This window comes from Lynx rufus, unplaced genomic scaffold (assembly GCF_022079265.1).
Source record: "Lynx rufus isolate CCGP_SWC_20201006 ecotype Redwood Valley unplaced genomic scaffold, mLynRuf1.p SCAF_4, whole genome shotgun sequence".
NCBI lineage: Eukaryota > Metazoa > Chordata > Mammalia > Carnivora > Felidae > Lynx > Lynx rufus.
The window spans coordinates 168,767,920-168,781,024 of NW_025814856.1; the positions used below are offsets into that span (position 1 = coordinate 168,767,920).

General features: G+C 44.5%; 1 protein-coding gene across 2 annotated transcripts in view; it reads left to right on the top strand.

The window, feature by feature from the left end:
- Positions 1–13,105, top strand: part of UBE3C (ubiquitin protein ligase E3C) — a 121,600-nt gene that overhangs the window by 58,771 nt on the left and 49,724 nt on the right. For both annotated transcript variants that reach the window (XM_047097399.1, XM_047097400.1), the window contains 3 exons: positions 1,833–1,990; positions 2,140–2,372; positions 11,614–11,718. In XM_047097399.1, the coding sequence (XP_046953355.1) occupies positions 1,833–1,990; positions 2,140–2,372; positions 11,614–11,718 (496 nt within the window). The remainder of the gene's footprint in view (positions 1–1,832; positions 1,991–2,139; positions 2,373–11,613; positions 11,719–13,105) is intronic.

Below are 13,105 nucleotides of genomic sequence, written 5' to 3' on the forward strand. Positions count from 1 at the left end.
GTCATTAAAATGAAGATGATTCATTCCTTTTGCTTACCTTATGGGGGTCAAGGAGAAAAAAGCAGCTCATGTTGAATAATCGCCCTCCTCTCCTTTAGGGAACGCATGTCAGCATCTTACGTGTGCTGGCGCATACGTGCGTGACCGGTGGTGGCGATTAAGGGCGGGGACTGCTGACAGGCTAACAGCTGGAAGCTGGTGTCTCACTCTTCCAGATTCAGGAAATACCTTCTCCACCTTGTAGCCCTGAACTCGACCTGTCCCATGTCCCCCAAAACAGCATCTGCCCGTCACTGTCATCTGTTCTTTGGGGAGCTCTGCAAGGGAACCAAAAGATACAATCCATTTTTATTAATACAACAAAACATGTGACGTTAAACTTTCTTCCTGCTGTACGTCAGCACGATTTTACTGTGTGAATGGCCCAGGACTAGGTTTGGGGGGCGGGGGGTCCCTGGGGAGGAGGAGGACTGGCCGGTTCAAAGGGCGCCCCCACGCCTCTTGTATCCTAACGTAAAGAGCCTTTCTTTGTCTCTGGCTTTGGCCACGAGGTAGGATGCTTGTACTCTGTCCCTTGTGGCACGTCGTCACTGCGTTTTTATTTTGGACAGACCCCTTACATCCGTCACTTCACCGAGCTGCTGTCGAGTGCTGTGGGTACACACAGCAGGACGGCTCGCTCAGGCTGTGTTTCTTCTGCGGGACAGCAGAGTTCACGCTGCACATCTGGGTCCCTGTTCTCACGGCCCTGCTGGTGGCGGTGCTGTCCCCTGAAGTGGGCCCCGTGGACACCCTAACGCTCCAGGCCGCTCATGGCCAGCTCACCGGAGCCCCACTAGGAATAACAGTACATTTGCCTGGCATTACCTTCTGCTTCGGGCTCTCACGTAACTTGGCAGTGGTGGGCAACCGGTTGGTAATTTGTGGCTCCTTATTCCTGGTCACAGTTCACCTGATTCACACCTGTGGTTTTGTGGAAATAAGTGTTCGAGTATAAACGTACGTGGATGAAGATGAGCCGGTGATCACGCACGACACCTGCCTGTTCAGGGTTGGCGGGACACGCTGAGGGGACCGTGGGGCTTGATAGACGCGGGAGTGCTTACACGTGACCCTCCGTTCACTGGATGGTCAGCAGGACAAGGGGCCACATTTGACCAAGAGAGGACGGGACAGGTTCCAGGTGGCGGAAGTAAATGTAGTAGCTCTCAGCTCCTGACCTGTGACAGAGACTCTGGGGCGCCCCGCAGACGGCCTTACTTGAGATCAGCCCTCCTGGTACAAGCAGGGGCGCTGACGGGAGCTGGTGAGGGAACTTGCGGAGTGGAAACAAGGCCCAGCACAGAAGAGGGGAACCTTTATTCCTGAAGGTTCTGGTCAGGGTTCCATACTCGGCCGTTTTGAATGTTCCCAAATGTAAGTCACTGCGTAAATTTTTCATGAGACCAACTTGGTACTTTGTTAAATCCGTTAAGTAGAGAGGGGAGAAAGGGGACAGTTTTCAACATAGAAATAAAGTCTGTGTCTTTAACAGTGGCATTACTTACTATGACCTCTCTCTGGGGACCGCTGGCTCGCTCGGTGACTGGATTCGTCCAGTTGATCACGGTGGCAGGAACATTAGTAAGGAGTGGTGGGTTGTGTCCTGCTTTTTAATTGGAGTTATTTACGAACCCATGTTGTTAGAAGGACTTGCCTTCCCTTGAAGTAGTTCAGTTGCTAATGGGAATGTAATTTTCCCTGATTATGCTTGTCTGACGGCCTGTCTTAACTCATTCCCAAATGAAAACTAACCTTAAAGTCATTGTGGTTCTTTTTGCTCCCATTTCAAGGTCCATGGTGCCACTGCTCCAGGTGATATCTCGGGGCTCCCCTATGTCTTTGGAAGACTCCAATCGAATCATCCCTCTCTTCTACCTGTTCAGCTCTTTGTTCAGTCACTCGCTAATTTCCATACACGACAGTGAGTTCTTTGGGGACCCCATAGAAGGTAAGAGTTTTGCGGAATCTGGGTTTTTTTGGCTTCACTGCCTGTCTGTTTTCATAGATGATAGAAAAGTTTTAAACCTCTTAAGCCTCTCACTGTGTTGAGAAATGAGAAAAAACAAGTATGATAGAATATGGAACTGTGTTTCTCAGTTGTAGGTCAGAGACAATCGTCAATGATGCCTTTTACCCTAGAAGAGCTGATAATGTTGTCTCGCTGCCTTCGAGATGCATGCCTAGGCATCATCAAGTTGGCTTATCCAGAAACCAAGCCAGAAGTTCGAGAAGAGTATATTACAGCATTTCAAAGTATTGGGGTTACGACTAATTCTGAAATGCAACAGTGTATACAAATGGAACAGAAGCGATGGATTCAGTTATTTAAGGTATAGAATATGCGGGGTGTGTGTGTGTGTGTGTGTGTGTGTGTGTGTTTAGGAGGTCACACAATGTACAAACGTGTCCTGACTTGATTCATTTCATAAAAACAGAAGGACAGGTTTGCATCCGGCATCGTTCTTAATTTGCAAAACTTTTTTAAATGAAGAAAATTCATTTTCATTTTACTTTTGCCTTCTTTTAAAACCTTGTGTTTACATTGTTACATGCATCATTTGTAAGTTGCTCTAAGTACTTTTAGTGACCGGATGAAGTATAAATAAAATTTTAAAATATTTTCATTTTCATTTTTCACCGAAAGATCTCTACAGATTTTTTTTTTTTAATCTCTTGAGAAATTGATTAAGAAAAGTGGGATAAGGGGCACCTGGGTGGCTCAGTCGGTTAAGCCTCCGACTTCGGCTCTGATCATGATCTCATGGTTCGTGAGTTCAAGCCCCACGTCGGGCTCTGTGCTGACACTTCAGAGCCTGGAGCCTGCTTCGGATTCTGTGTCTCCTCTCTCTGCCCCCTCCCCTGCTCACACTCTCTCTCTCTCTCTCTCAAAAATTTAAAAAAAAAACAACAAAAAAAAACATTTTAAAAAAAAGGTGTGATAAAGTCATTAATGTAATATAAGTTGCATGTAAATTATTTTAGGATATCTTCATTTTTACCCATGCCCAAAGAGAAGTTACGGGTTGCCGTGGCTGGAATGCTGGCAGGAAATCCCCACCAGTGCGAGTATCACTGAGGGTAGAAAAAAAGAAAAGATAAAGGGTGCTTGACTTGCCATGAAATTTCTGCAGCAAACACATCCAGTCAGCTAAAATCGCTCATTAAGGGAGTGGGAGCAGAAGAAGTGCATTTTCCAAATTGAATGCTGGATTTACAGTCCGTTTGATACCCGCGACCCCTCGCGCACTAATGTGCGGCTCAAATCATCAGCTGTCCCTCCAGGTCTTTTATCACTGCTTTTGTCAAGCTATCTATTTAATTGAAAGAAGTTAATTGAATGAAAATGATCAACTAAGCTTGTATTAATATTGCTAATGGAACTTTCTTCTTGGCCATGTTTGGAGAAAGATGTCAAGCTAGACTTTAGGAAAGGCCCATTAATGCTCGCACTTAACCTGATGGGCTAATTAAGGACTGCTTATTCATCCGACGAGTGCACGATAGTCTCTATCCAGCCCATTGTGCCGGATTTTACAACACATTTCACTTAGGAGCATGAGCATTAGTAGCAGTGAGAGTAACTGATAATGTTTTGATTGCACTGAACACAGTACTAATGCATCATTGAATTTATAATTTGTGCAGATTGATGTAATATATGTTTGCACAATTTATTTTAATTACCTATCTCTGCATTCCCAAGTAAACTCTAAAGGTCACATGTTGAACCCTTAATATATCCATTCTTAAAGAGTGACAGTTTTGCAACTTTTCTAAGTTAAAAATAAGCTGTCTAACCCATTTAAAACTTAAAATTCTTATGTAAACTTTTCCTGGATATGTGTATTATGGTGGCATATGTGTTTTTCTTTAAGTATTTAATTAAACTCTGGGATCTTTGTTAATAAAGCTTTCCATTATGTAGGATATCAGGTTTGTGTGCACTATCAGATAATCTCATTATTTCATAGCACCTATTGAGAACCTCATAATTTTCACATGGCAGGCTTATCTTTAGGACTTAGAAATCTCAGAATTTAATAATTCTGTATAAGATATTTCCCCCGGCCTTGTTTTGCTTTAGCAGTAAATGAAAATTCTGTAGTGAATTTTTTCTTATGCCTTAAAATGACTCATTACCACTTGATTGAGGATTGAAGTTTTCAGGAATTAGGGTGAAGGTTCACTTTTGTGGTACGGGATTGTTTTAGGTTTGAAATAGAGTGGTTACAAAGACCTGGGTTTAGAACAGAATTGTTTGAAAGACAGTTTTTTTGAACAGGATTCCTGTTCTTTGGGGAAAAGAAACCTTCTTCATACTCTCTGCTGTTAAGCTGAGCCCCCAAAATAATGAAAAATCAAGGCATAGTTTTTGAGTAGAAAAGGTTTTTTTCCGTGTAAGAAAAAATTATCTTTAACATGAGATCAAAAGAATTACCTCCCAGTGGATACCGTGTCCCAGACGGTAGTCTCAGAGCTGTACATATATTAATTCTGCCAGGAAGATGCCATTATTGTCCCCATTTTACAGATGAGGCCGCATGGCCGCCGGTGAATAGAACCGGCATCCGAACCCGGCCGCTACTCTGCATCCCCCTCGGAAGACTACGAAAATAGAATGCTAGCATTTCATAGGTATTTTAGGGCCAAATTTGAATTGAAGAATTCAAGGTAGAAGCAACCAGAAAGGTAAAAGCATTTTGCCCGTGATTTCCTGCCTTCCGCCGATGGTGACAGAATTGCAAATGATGAGGCCTGACTCCTCCGGCCGGCAGCCATTTTCATTTTTCAGTCTTACGATGGGCCTTTCAGACTGATTTCTGTGAGAGGCCCTGCTGGCTGGTCACAGAGCATAGAATTTTAAGTGGATAGAGTCATCTTTCTTTGTCACTCTAAGAATTGAGGTCAGTTGCTAGGCCCCGCATTGACACTGCTAAAACAGTTTATGCATTTATCAAATTTATAAACTCCTCTTGAGGCGTAATTTACAGGTCTAATTACTTGAGCCCTATCAGGAGATAGGAAGTCCTGTGTGATGCGGCTTCTGTGGGAGCTGTCGCCTACATAGGAGTCCCCTACCCGGAAGGTGGGGGCCTGGGGAGCAGGGAAGAGACTTCCGGAGCCTCTCTCGTCTGCACACCTCTGCGTGGAGAGACGGAGGTCTGTATTGTGAGTGATGTTCACTTTCTCGGTGGCTGGTTTTATTTTTCAGGCTCAAAAAGAATCGTTTAAGAAGTGAACATTAAAACAACAGCAGTGCCCTAACGCGGCCCTAGCGTGCCGCCGTGAACTGTCACTGTTAGGCACGCGACGCACCTTTGTCCTTGCAGGGTAGTGTCACTTCCTTTCCGGTCTTTGAAGGTTTTTGTTTAGTTTCTGACTACTGAATAAAATGGGTACTTTCAGAAGTAATTTTGTAGTGTTTTAGACATCCTGGAGAACCCGGTTGTCTTTAAAGATACACCAGTTTTCGCAGGTCGTAACTAAAGGCTTTATAAAACTTGGCTAACCTGACATCAGTCCACAGCGGACGCTTCGTGACCTCGCGGTTGGGGCTCCGCTACCACCAGTTATCTGAACACTATTACGGGAAGTAATAGAACATGAAAAACAATTGTGTGTATTTCTGAAGGTTTACTTACATAATTTTTTTAGTTACTGAGCGTGTGTTTAAGGTGTAGATCTAGCACGGGCAGACATGATATGGTGGACGAGAGCGAAACATACCAAATAAATACAGTGCTGTTGTATTTATAGCTGTTGAAGCCTGCTGAGAGTGTCTGTGGGGCTGGGCACACCTGCTTATTCCAGTACGTGCGTGTTTGTGTTCTGTTTTACTTCCTATTTCTTAACACGCTAGTAGTCAAGGATCTCCCGGGGAACAGTTAAAAACAATTGACTGGCTTTACCTCAAAGAATTGAATGAAAATCACTGTTGCTGGTACCTCTGCCCAGGCATTCATCAACAGAAGATTTTGGGGCACTTGGGTGGCTCAGTTGGTTAAGCATCAGACTTACGCTTTCAGCTCAGTCGTGATCTCACAGTTTGTGAGTTCAAGCCCCAACAGCTCACTGACAACAAGAAGCCTGCTTGGGATTCTCTCTCCCCCTCTCTCTCTCTGCCCTCCTCACTCCCAAAATAAATAAACTTTAACAAAAAACAAAAAAAAAAAAAACCAGGAGATTTCAATATGCAGCCAGGGTTAAGAACCATAGGCCTCACTGTATAAAGAAATCACTTGGGGCAGATATATATAACCTTTGATCTCATATAGCAAAAGTAGGCTTACTGTAATGTAGGTCCTGTGTATGTATTTATTTTTATTCTTTTTTTTAATGTTTATTTACTTTTGAGAGAGAGAGAGAGAGAGAGAGAGACAGAGTGTGAGTGGGGGAGGGGCAGAGTGAGAGGGAGACACAGAATCCAAAGCAGGTTCCAGGCCCCGAGCTGTCAGCACAGAACCTGACGTGGGGCTTGAACCCATGAACCCATGACCTGAGCCGAATTCAGACACTTAACTGAGCCACCCAGGCGCCCCGAATGTTTATTTATTCTTGAGAGAGAGAGTGTGAGTGACCATGAGTGGGGGAGGGGCAGAGAGAGAGGGAGACACAGAATCCGAAGCAGCTCCAGGCTCCGAGCTGTCAGCACAGAGCCCAACGCGGGGCTCGAACCCACGAACCGTGAGATCATGACCTGAGCCAAAGTCGAACACTTAACCGACTGAGCCACCCAGGCTCCCCTCTGATTGTTTTTGAGTTTATCTATTTTAGAGAGAGAGCGCACAGGATTGCACCAGAGGGGGAGGAGCAGAGAGAGAGAGAATCCTGAGCAGGCTCCATACCGTCAGTGCAAAGCCTGACATGGGCTCTATCCCCCAACTGTGAGATCGTGACCTGAGCCAAAATCAAGAGTCAGACGATCAACCCATTGAGACACTGGGCGCCCCAACAAATTTTAGATTTAAGCAGGAACTAAATTTTAGATTTAAGTCAGGGCGCCTGGGCGGCTCGGTTGGTTGAGCGTCCAACTCTTGATGTCAGTCAGCTCAGGTCATGATCCTGCTGTTGTGAGATTGAGTCCCTCACTGGGCATGGAATCTGCTTAAGAGTCCCTCTCCCTCGCCCTGTGTCCTTTCCCCCATCACGCGCGTGTACGTGCACACGCTTTCTCTAAAAAATAAAAAAAATCTAAAATTCCTTCTGTTTTGGTACAGGCTTCTTTAGTGTGCATGTCTGTACCAGAAAATTTAATAAATTAACTGAGAGCAAAACTGCCCTCTGATCTCAGCAGTGGCTGTTAATCTAGTTCGAAATTGGTGCCCCAGTTCTCCTTACCTTTCACAGTCTTTAGTCGATTTATGTAACTTTTTAATGGTCACCTCCACATTCCTTTCCGATGCTAAACATTTGTACAGCAGTTGAGTTTGTGGCCCTGAAAATGCATGCAGGGAGCAGGAATGTGATCGGGGGTGATTTGACATCACAAATGGACCCCGTTAAAGTTTTGCGGTTTCTTAAAATTTGCATTTTTCTTTGAAACTTAGAAGAGACTAGTTTAAATGGAGGAAGTGTTTTTAGTTGAATTTAAAATAAGGGATTTGACATTTCTAAAAAAGGATTTTGGGAATTGGTTCCGGGCTAGTATTACCAGATTTAGCAAATAAAAATGTGTCACCCAGTTAAATTTTAATGTCATGGCTTGTTTTAGATAAAAATATGTCCTGTGCAGTATTTTGGATATACTTACATTTTTTAAAAAAGCAATATTTGGAGCATATTTATTCTAAAAAATTATTTGCTATTTACCTGAAATTAAAATTTAACAGGTGTCTTTATTTTTTCGGCTAAATCCTCTCCAAGATTCCTCTTCGAGGTTGGCCTGCCGTCAGCTCTGACCTGTAAGACCTGCTTTTTCACAGTGACTCCTTCTTGACATCTCGCCCTTTACAAGCCTCCTCAGGCCCCCATCACTTTGCGCCTCCCGCTTTCTCCTCCCTCCCTCTCTCTCCCTTTCCTTGTTTCTGAAAGAGAATCGATTATACCAGGACATGTATAAGTAATATGCGATTACTGGGGTGCCTGGGGGGCTCCATCGGTCGAGCGTCCGACTTCGGCTTAGGTCACGATCTCGTGGTTCGTGAGAGTCAGGCCCTGCATGGGGCTCTGCACTGGTGGTGTGGAGCCTGCTTGGGAGTCTCTCTCTCTCTCTCTCTCTCTTTCTCTCTCTCTCTCTCTCTCTGCCCCTTCCCCACTTGCACTCTCTTTCTCAAAAGAAATGAATAAACTTTAAAAAGAAGTAATATGTGATTGCTTCTTTTTTTATACTTAGGATGTGAAAATAAGACAGTGGCTGCCTGTATTGAAACTTTTTAGTGTTTAATTTCACAGTAATTTAAAAGAAGAAAGTAACTTATGGCATTAATTGCCTCATACATAGTTTCATGTCTGTGACCTGCAGAAAACAAATGTCCTCATGACCAGAGGTTGAAAGATGACTACCAGGAGGCAGATAGAAGGTTTTATTCTAGATTGAGGCAGCCCTGGCCCTGCCCCTCACGGGCCCGGGAGCAAGTCTCTCACCCTCAGGAAAGCTACGTTTCCTCAGCTGTGCAACGGGGAAGGTCAGTACAAGAGGATGCCACCTTTCAGTGGGGTGCCACGCGTGAGCCATAAGTAAATGGGCGCAGTTAAAGAAATACATGAAATGTGTGTCAGAAAGCATGTCTTCTGTTAACAGTCGTGGTGTATCGTGTAAATTTCGGCCCAGTATCTGTTCAGTCTGAATTCACTTGAGATACTAATATAGCTGGTTATGAAAATGGAAAGGTGTAAGCTGTGATATTTTTTAAAAATTGTGTTTGTTTATTTATTTATTTATTTATTTTTAAATTTATTTTCAACGTTTATTTATTTTTGGGACAGAGAGAGACAGAGCATGAACGGGGGAGGGGCAGAGAGAGAGGGAGACACAGAATCGGAAACAGGCTCCAGGCTCCGAGCCATCAGCCCAGAGCCCGACGCGGGGCTCGAACTCCCGGACCGCGAGATCGTGACCTGGCTGAAGTCGGACGCTTAACCGACTGCGCCACCCAGGCGCCCCATGTTTATTTATTTATTTTGAGAGAGAGACGGAGCAGAGGGGAGGCAGAGACAGAGACAGAGTCCCAAACAGGCTCCACGCTGTCAGCACGGAGCCCGATGCGGGGCTTGAACCCATGAGCATGAGATCACGACCTGAGCGGAAATCAACAGTCGGACCCTTAACCGACTGAGCCCCCCAGGCGCCCCAAGATGTGATACACTTCAAAGAAAAAGATGGTGCTTCTGTCTGTGCTCTCGGAAGAGGGCACGTGCTTGTGTCGTGCTCTGCGTGCACTGACCCGTCGGTTGTCCCAGACAAGACCACACGTGTAGCGTCACTCATCGCCATCTGGTCTTTTCGTGCTCATAGAGCGTTGCATGTGCCAGACTTAACCCCTGAGCAAGCATAAGAGAGTCAGGAGTGGGGGGTGACCGACTGCAGGTTCAGGCTGACTCGCCTAAGCTAATTACTGCTGATTCGGAAAGGATGTTACTGTAGTATTAGGATAGGCTTTCACCTGCCACAAGGGATGTGGAAGAACAAACCGGGAAGAAATTCCACCAGTCAGAGGGCTGTATTTTAGGTCTTGAGACATTTATGCTGACGTGGTTTTGTCTGTGTGGCCGAACTGCTCAACTACTAACTGTTGGCTCCATCCTTGGGCATCTCATCCAAGCTGTGTGTCCACATTATGGCGGTCTGAGGTGTCAGCCGAGGGCCCTTTCTCACCTGCTTTTGTTGGACACACGGAGTTTTTGGTATCCCTGGATGCCAGGGTTTGCATGTCATGAAAGCAGCATTTGTATTCCTATGGTATATACATGCTGGGTTGTAAATTTTAAATTAAAGAAAAAATTTTTTTAATGTTTGTTTCTTTTTGAGAGAGAGACAGACGTGCACACACGGAGCATGAGCAGGGGACGCTGGGGGGGTGGGGCAGAAAAGAGAAGGAGTGAGACACAATCCCAAGCAGGCTAAGAACGGTCAGCGTAGAGCCCAACGCGGGGCTCGAACCCACTAACCGTGAGATCATGACCTGACCCGAAGTCGGATGCCTGACTGACTGAGCCATGCAGGCGCCCCTGAATTGTAAAATTTTAAAGAGAAATCTCTATTAACAGTTGAAATTATGCAATCTTATTTGTCTTGTGGGTATATTTGGAAATTTATCATGTTATCCTAATTTTTTTCCTTACCCAAATTATATTTTATCCTAATTCCTTATCCAAATTGTATTTTACTTAATTAGAGGCCATGTGGACAGAGGCCTGGCTGACTTTTTCAGAAAACGTCATCATAGTCTTACTTTCACTACACAGTAGTTGTATGATCAAATCCTGGTTATAAAGGTTTAAAACTTTGGATTTACAATTTTATGTTGGTTTTATCTTGGCTTATTGCAAAGTACATTCGTATTTAATAAAGAATGTCAGGTCTTATTTTTTATTTTTTATTCCCGCCATCGGGTCTTTTTTAAATAGGCAGTGCCATTAGCTCTCTTACTCATATAGTCTAAAATTTATAATTAATTATTGATCCCAAGTCAGTCATTGAATGCCTACTAGGTTTGCGGGTCCTCAGCTTGCTTTTCTTCAGAGGCAGCTTCCTACGTAGCCAGAGAGGGACCAGAGCTCACTGCAGAAGCAGTACTGAAATGCAAAGTGTCAGCATGGGGGGCTTTATGAGAGGAGTGGGGCCCAGTGTGTGTAGAATCATGGTGAGAAGCAGGCCTGACTCCAGAGACGTGTATAAGGGAAAGACAGGAATTGTTGGTCTTTTTTGGCAGATGTCAGAGGTCCATGTAGGACTCTCCCCCACCCCCCCCTCCCGTGCACTTGACAGAGCGTCTTTTAAGAAAAAATAAATGCTATTACTGTAGGAAAAAGTTTTACAAAATTGCCGTACTTGGAGATTTCTTACATTATAGCTCAAATGAGCTAATACATTTCCAAATTTGTTTCAAAACTCATTTGCTACCTCCTTTGTAGACAGCCTTTAACATGTTCCTGTTAATTTTTCTCTCTTCACTGGCACTTAACTAACCACTTTGTACTTGACTCATTCTTGAGGCGCCTGGGCGGCTCAGTCGGTTAAGCGTCCGACTCTTGATTTCGGCTCAGGTCATGATCCTACGGTTCATGGGATCGGACCCCACTCGGCCTCTACACTGACCGCGTGGAGGCTGCTTGGGATCATCTCTCTCCCCCTCTCTCTGCCCCTCCCCTACTCTCTCTGTCTCTCTTTCTCTAAAAAATAAACATTTTTTAAAAATTGTATTATTTATCTTAAAAAAACACAGACTCATTCTTGGGGTCACAGGATAAGGTACTCTCCTGTGGCCTGACTGGTGGTGGCCGAGGGGAGGCCCGGACGGCCCAGCCCATGCACTCACAGGCATACAGGGGGGCTGCCGTGTTGTTGCCTCTCTTGTGCGGTGGTCGCTACTGGGCTTGCTCACGTGACTCGGCCCTGCTCTCCCTCTGCAGGTTATCACCAGCCTTGTGAAGATGCTGAAGTCCAGAGACACCAGAAGAAATTTCTGTCCTCCAAGCCACTGGCTGTCAGAACAGGAAGATATTAAAGCAGATAAGGTTTATGGAAAGATCTTTTTAAATAGTTTTCATTAAACATTGTCTCAGCTTTTGTCTTTCGAGGGAGGATAAAGCCTTTTAAATTGGTTCATTTGGTTCATTTATTACTTAGTATGTAACAAAATATTAATAGTAAACTTTTTTATTATTAACGCTTAGGTCACAAGATAGAATATATAGCAGTACCATCGACTTAAACATGCATCCTGTGTTTGTTATTAATCCTGATTTTCTCCTTTAACCACAAATTATATTGAAGCCCAGTGGTTCTTTGTTGGGGTTGCAAAAGATGTTGCTTTTATTGAAAGGTATTATAATTATTGACGCATATTTGGTACTTAGAGGAAATGGAGCATGTCCTTGATTTTCTAAAGGAACAGACAAATTTGAATGTTACTAAAATTACTAAAACCTAGGTCTAAAGTAGATTCAGTAGTATAATATATTTTCAGAAATTTAAGTAACATTAACAGACGTCTATGAACCGTTTTCGTTCTTGTTTGTCAGTGAAAGGCATGATTGTATTCATTTCAAAATCTCGGGGTGGAGGGTGGAGGGTGTAGAAGAAACAGGACTGTAGAAGCATTAAAGGAGAGAAAACAGCAGGCGCCTGGGTGGCTCAGTCAGTTAAGCATCCGACTCGCTCTCAGCTCAGGTCTTGATCTTAGGGTCATGAGTTCAGGCCCCACATTGGGCTCCACTCAGGGCGTAGAGCCTACTTAAAAAGAAGAAGAAGAAGAAAACAGAGGTGCTTTATAACAGTTTCAGAAGCATTACTGTGTCTGCATGAATCTTGGAGCGTGTGGCGCCTAGCTGTGCCCACTGGTTAGGCTGCGAAACCATGGCCAACGCTGTAGCAGATGGACATCTCCAAGGCCCAGGATGGGGCCTCCGAACAACATTTACCACCAAAAGGAAACAGCCTTTGGAACGATGGAGTGTCTTGTCACTGGAGAGTATGGGAACCACAGGAGGCCCCAGCCCTTCGGAACAGGTGTAATGGACTAAACGTCGAATATGCTTAAATCTGTGAGTTACGGGTGCCTGGCCGGCTCAGTCGGAAAAGCATGGGACTCTTGATCTCAGGGTTGTGGTTCCAAACCCCACATTGGGTGTAGAGATTACTCAAATAAATAAAACTTTTTCAAAAGTGTTCTAAACGTTAGAAAATGAAGAACGTGATTGGCCATCTTATAAGCAGAGGAACCACCTGATTATTTTGAGGACGGGTTCGGAAAAAAGTAATCATGCACTGAGTCTGCCTTTCCCTTACAAACTTCATGTATCTCAGGCTGAGTAGTGGTGATGTGAGACCCTTCTCGGTGTAGGGGTGGCTCATGATGCATGAAGAAGCCGCTTTTGACCTGGAGTCCCACAGTCTGCAGCT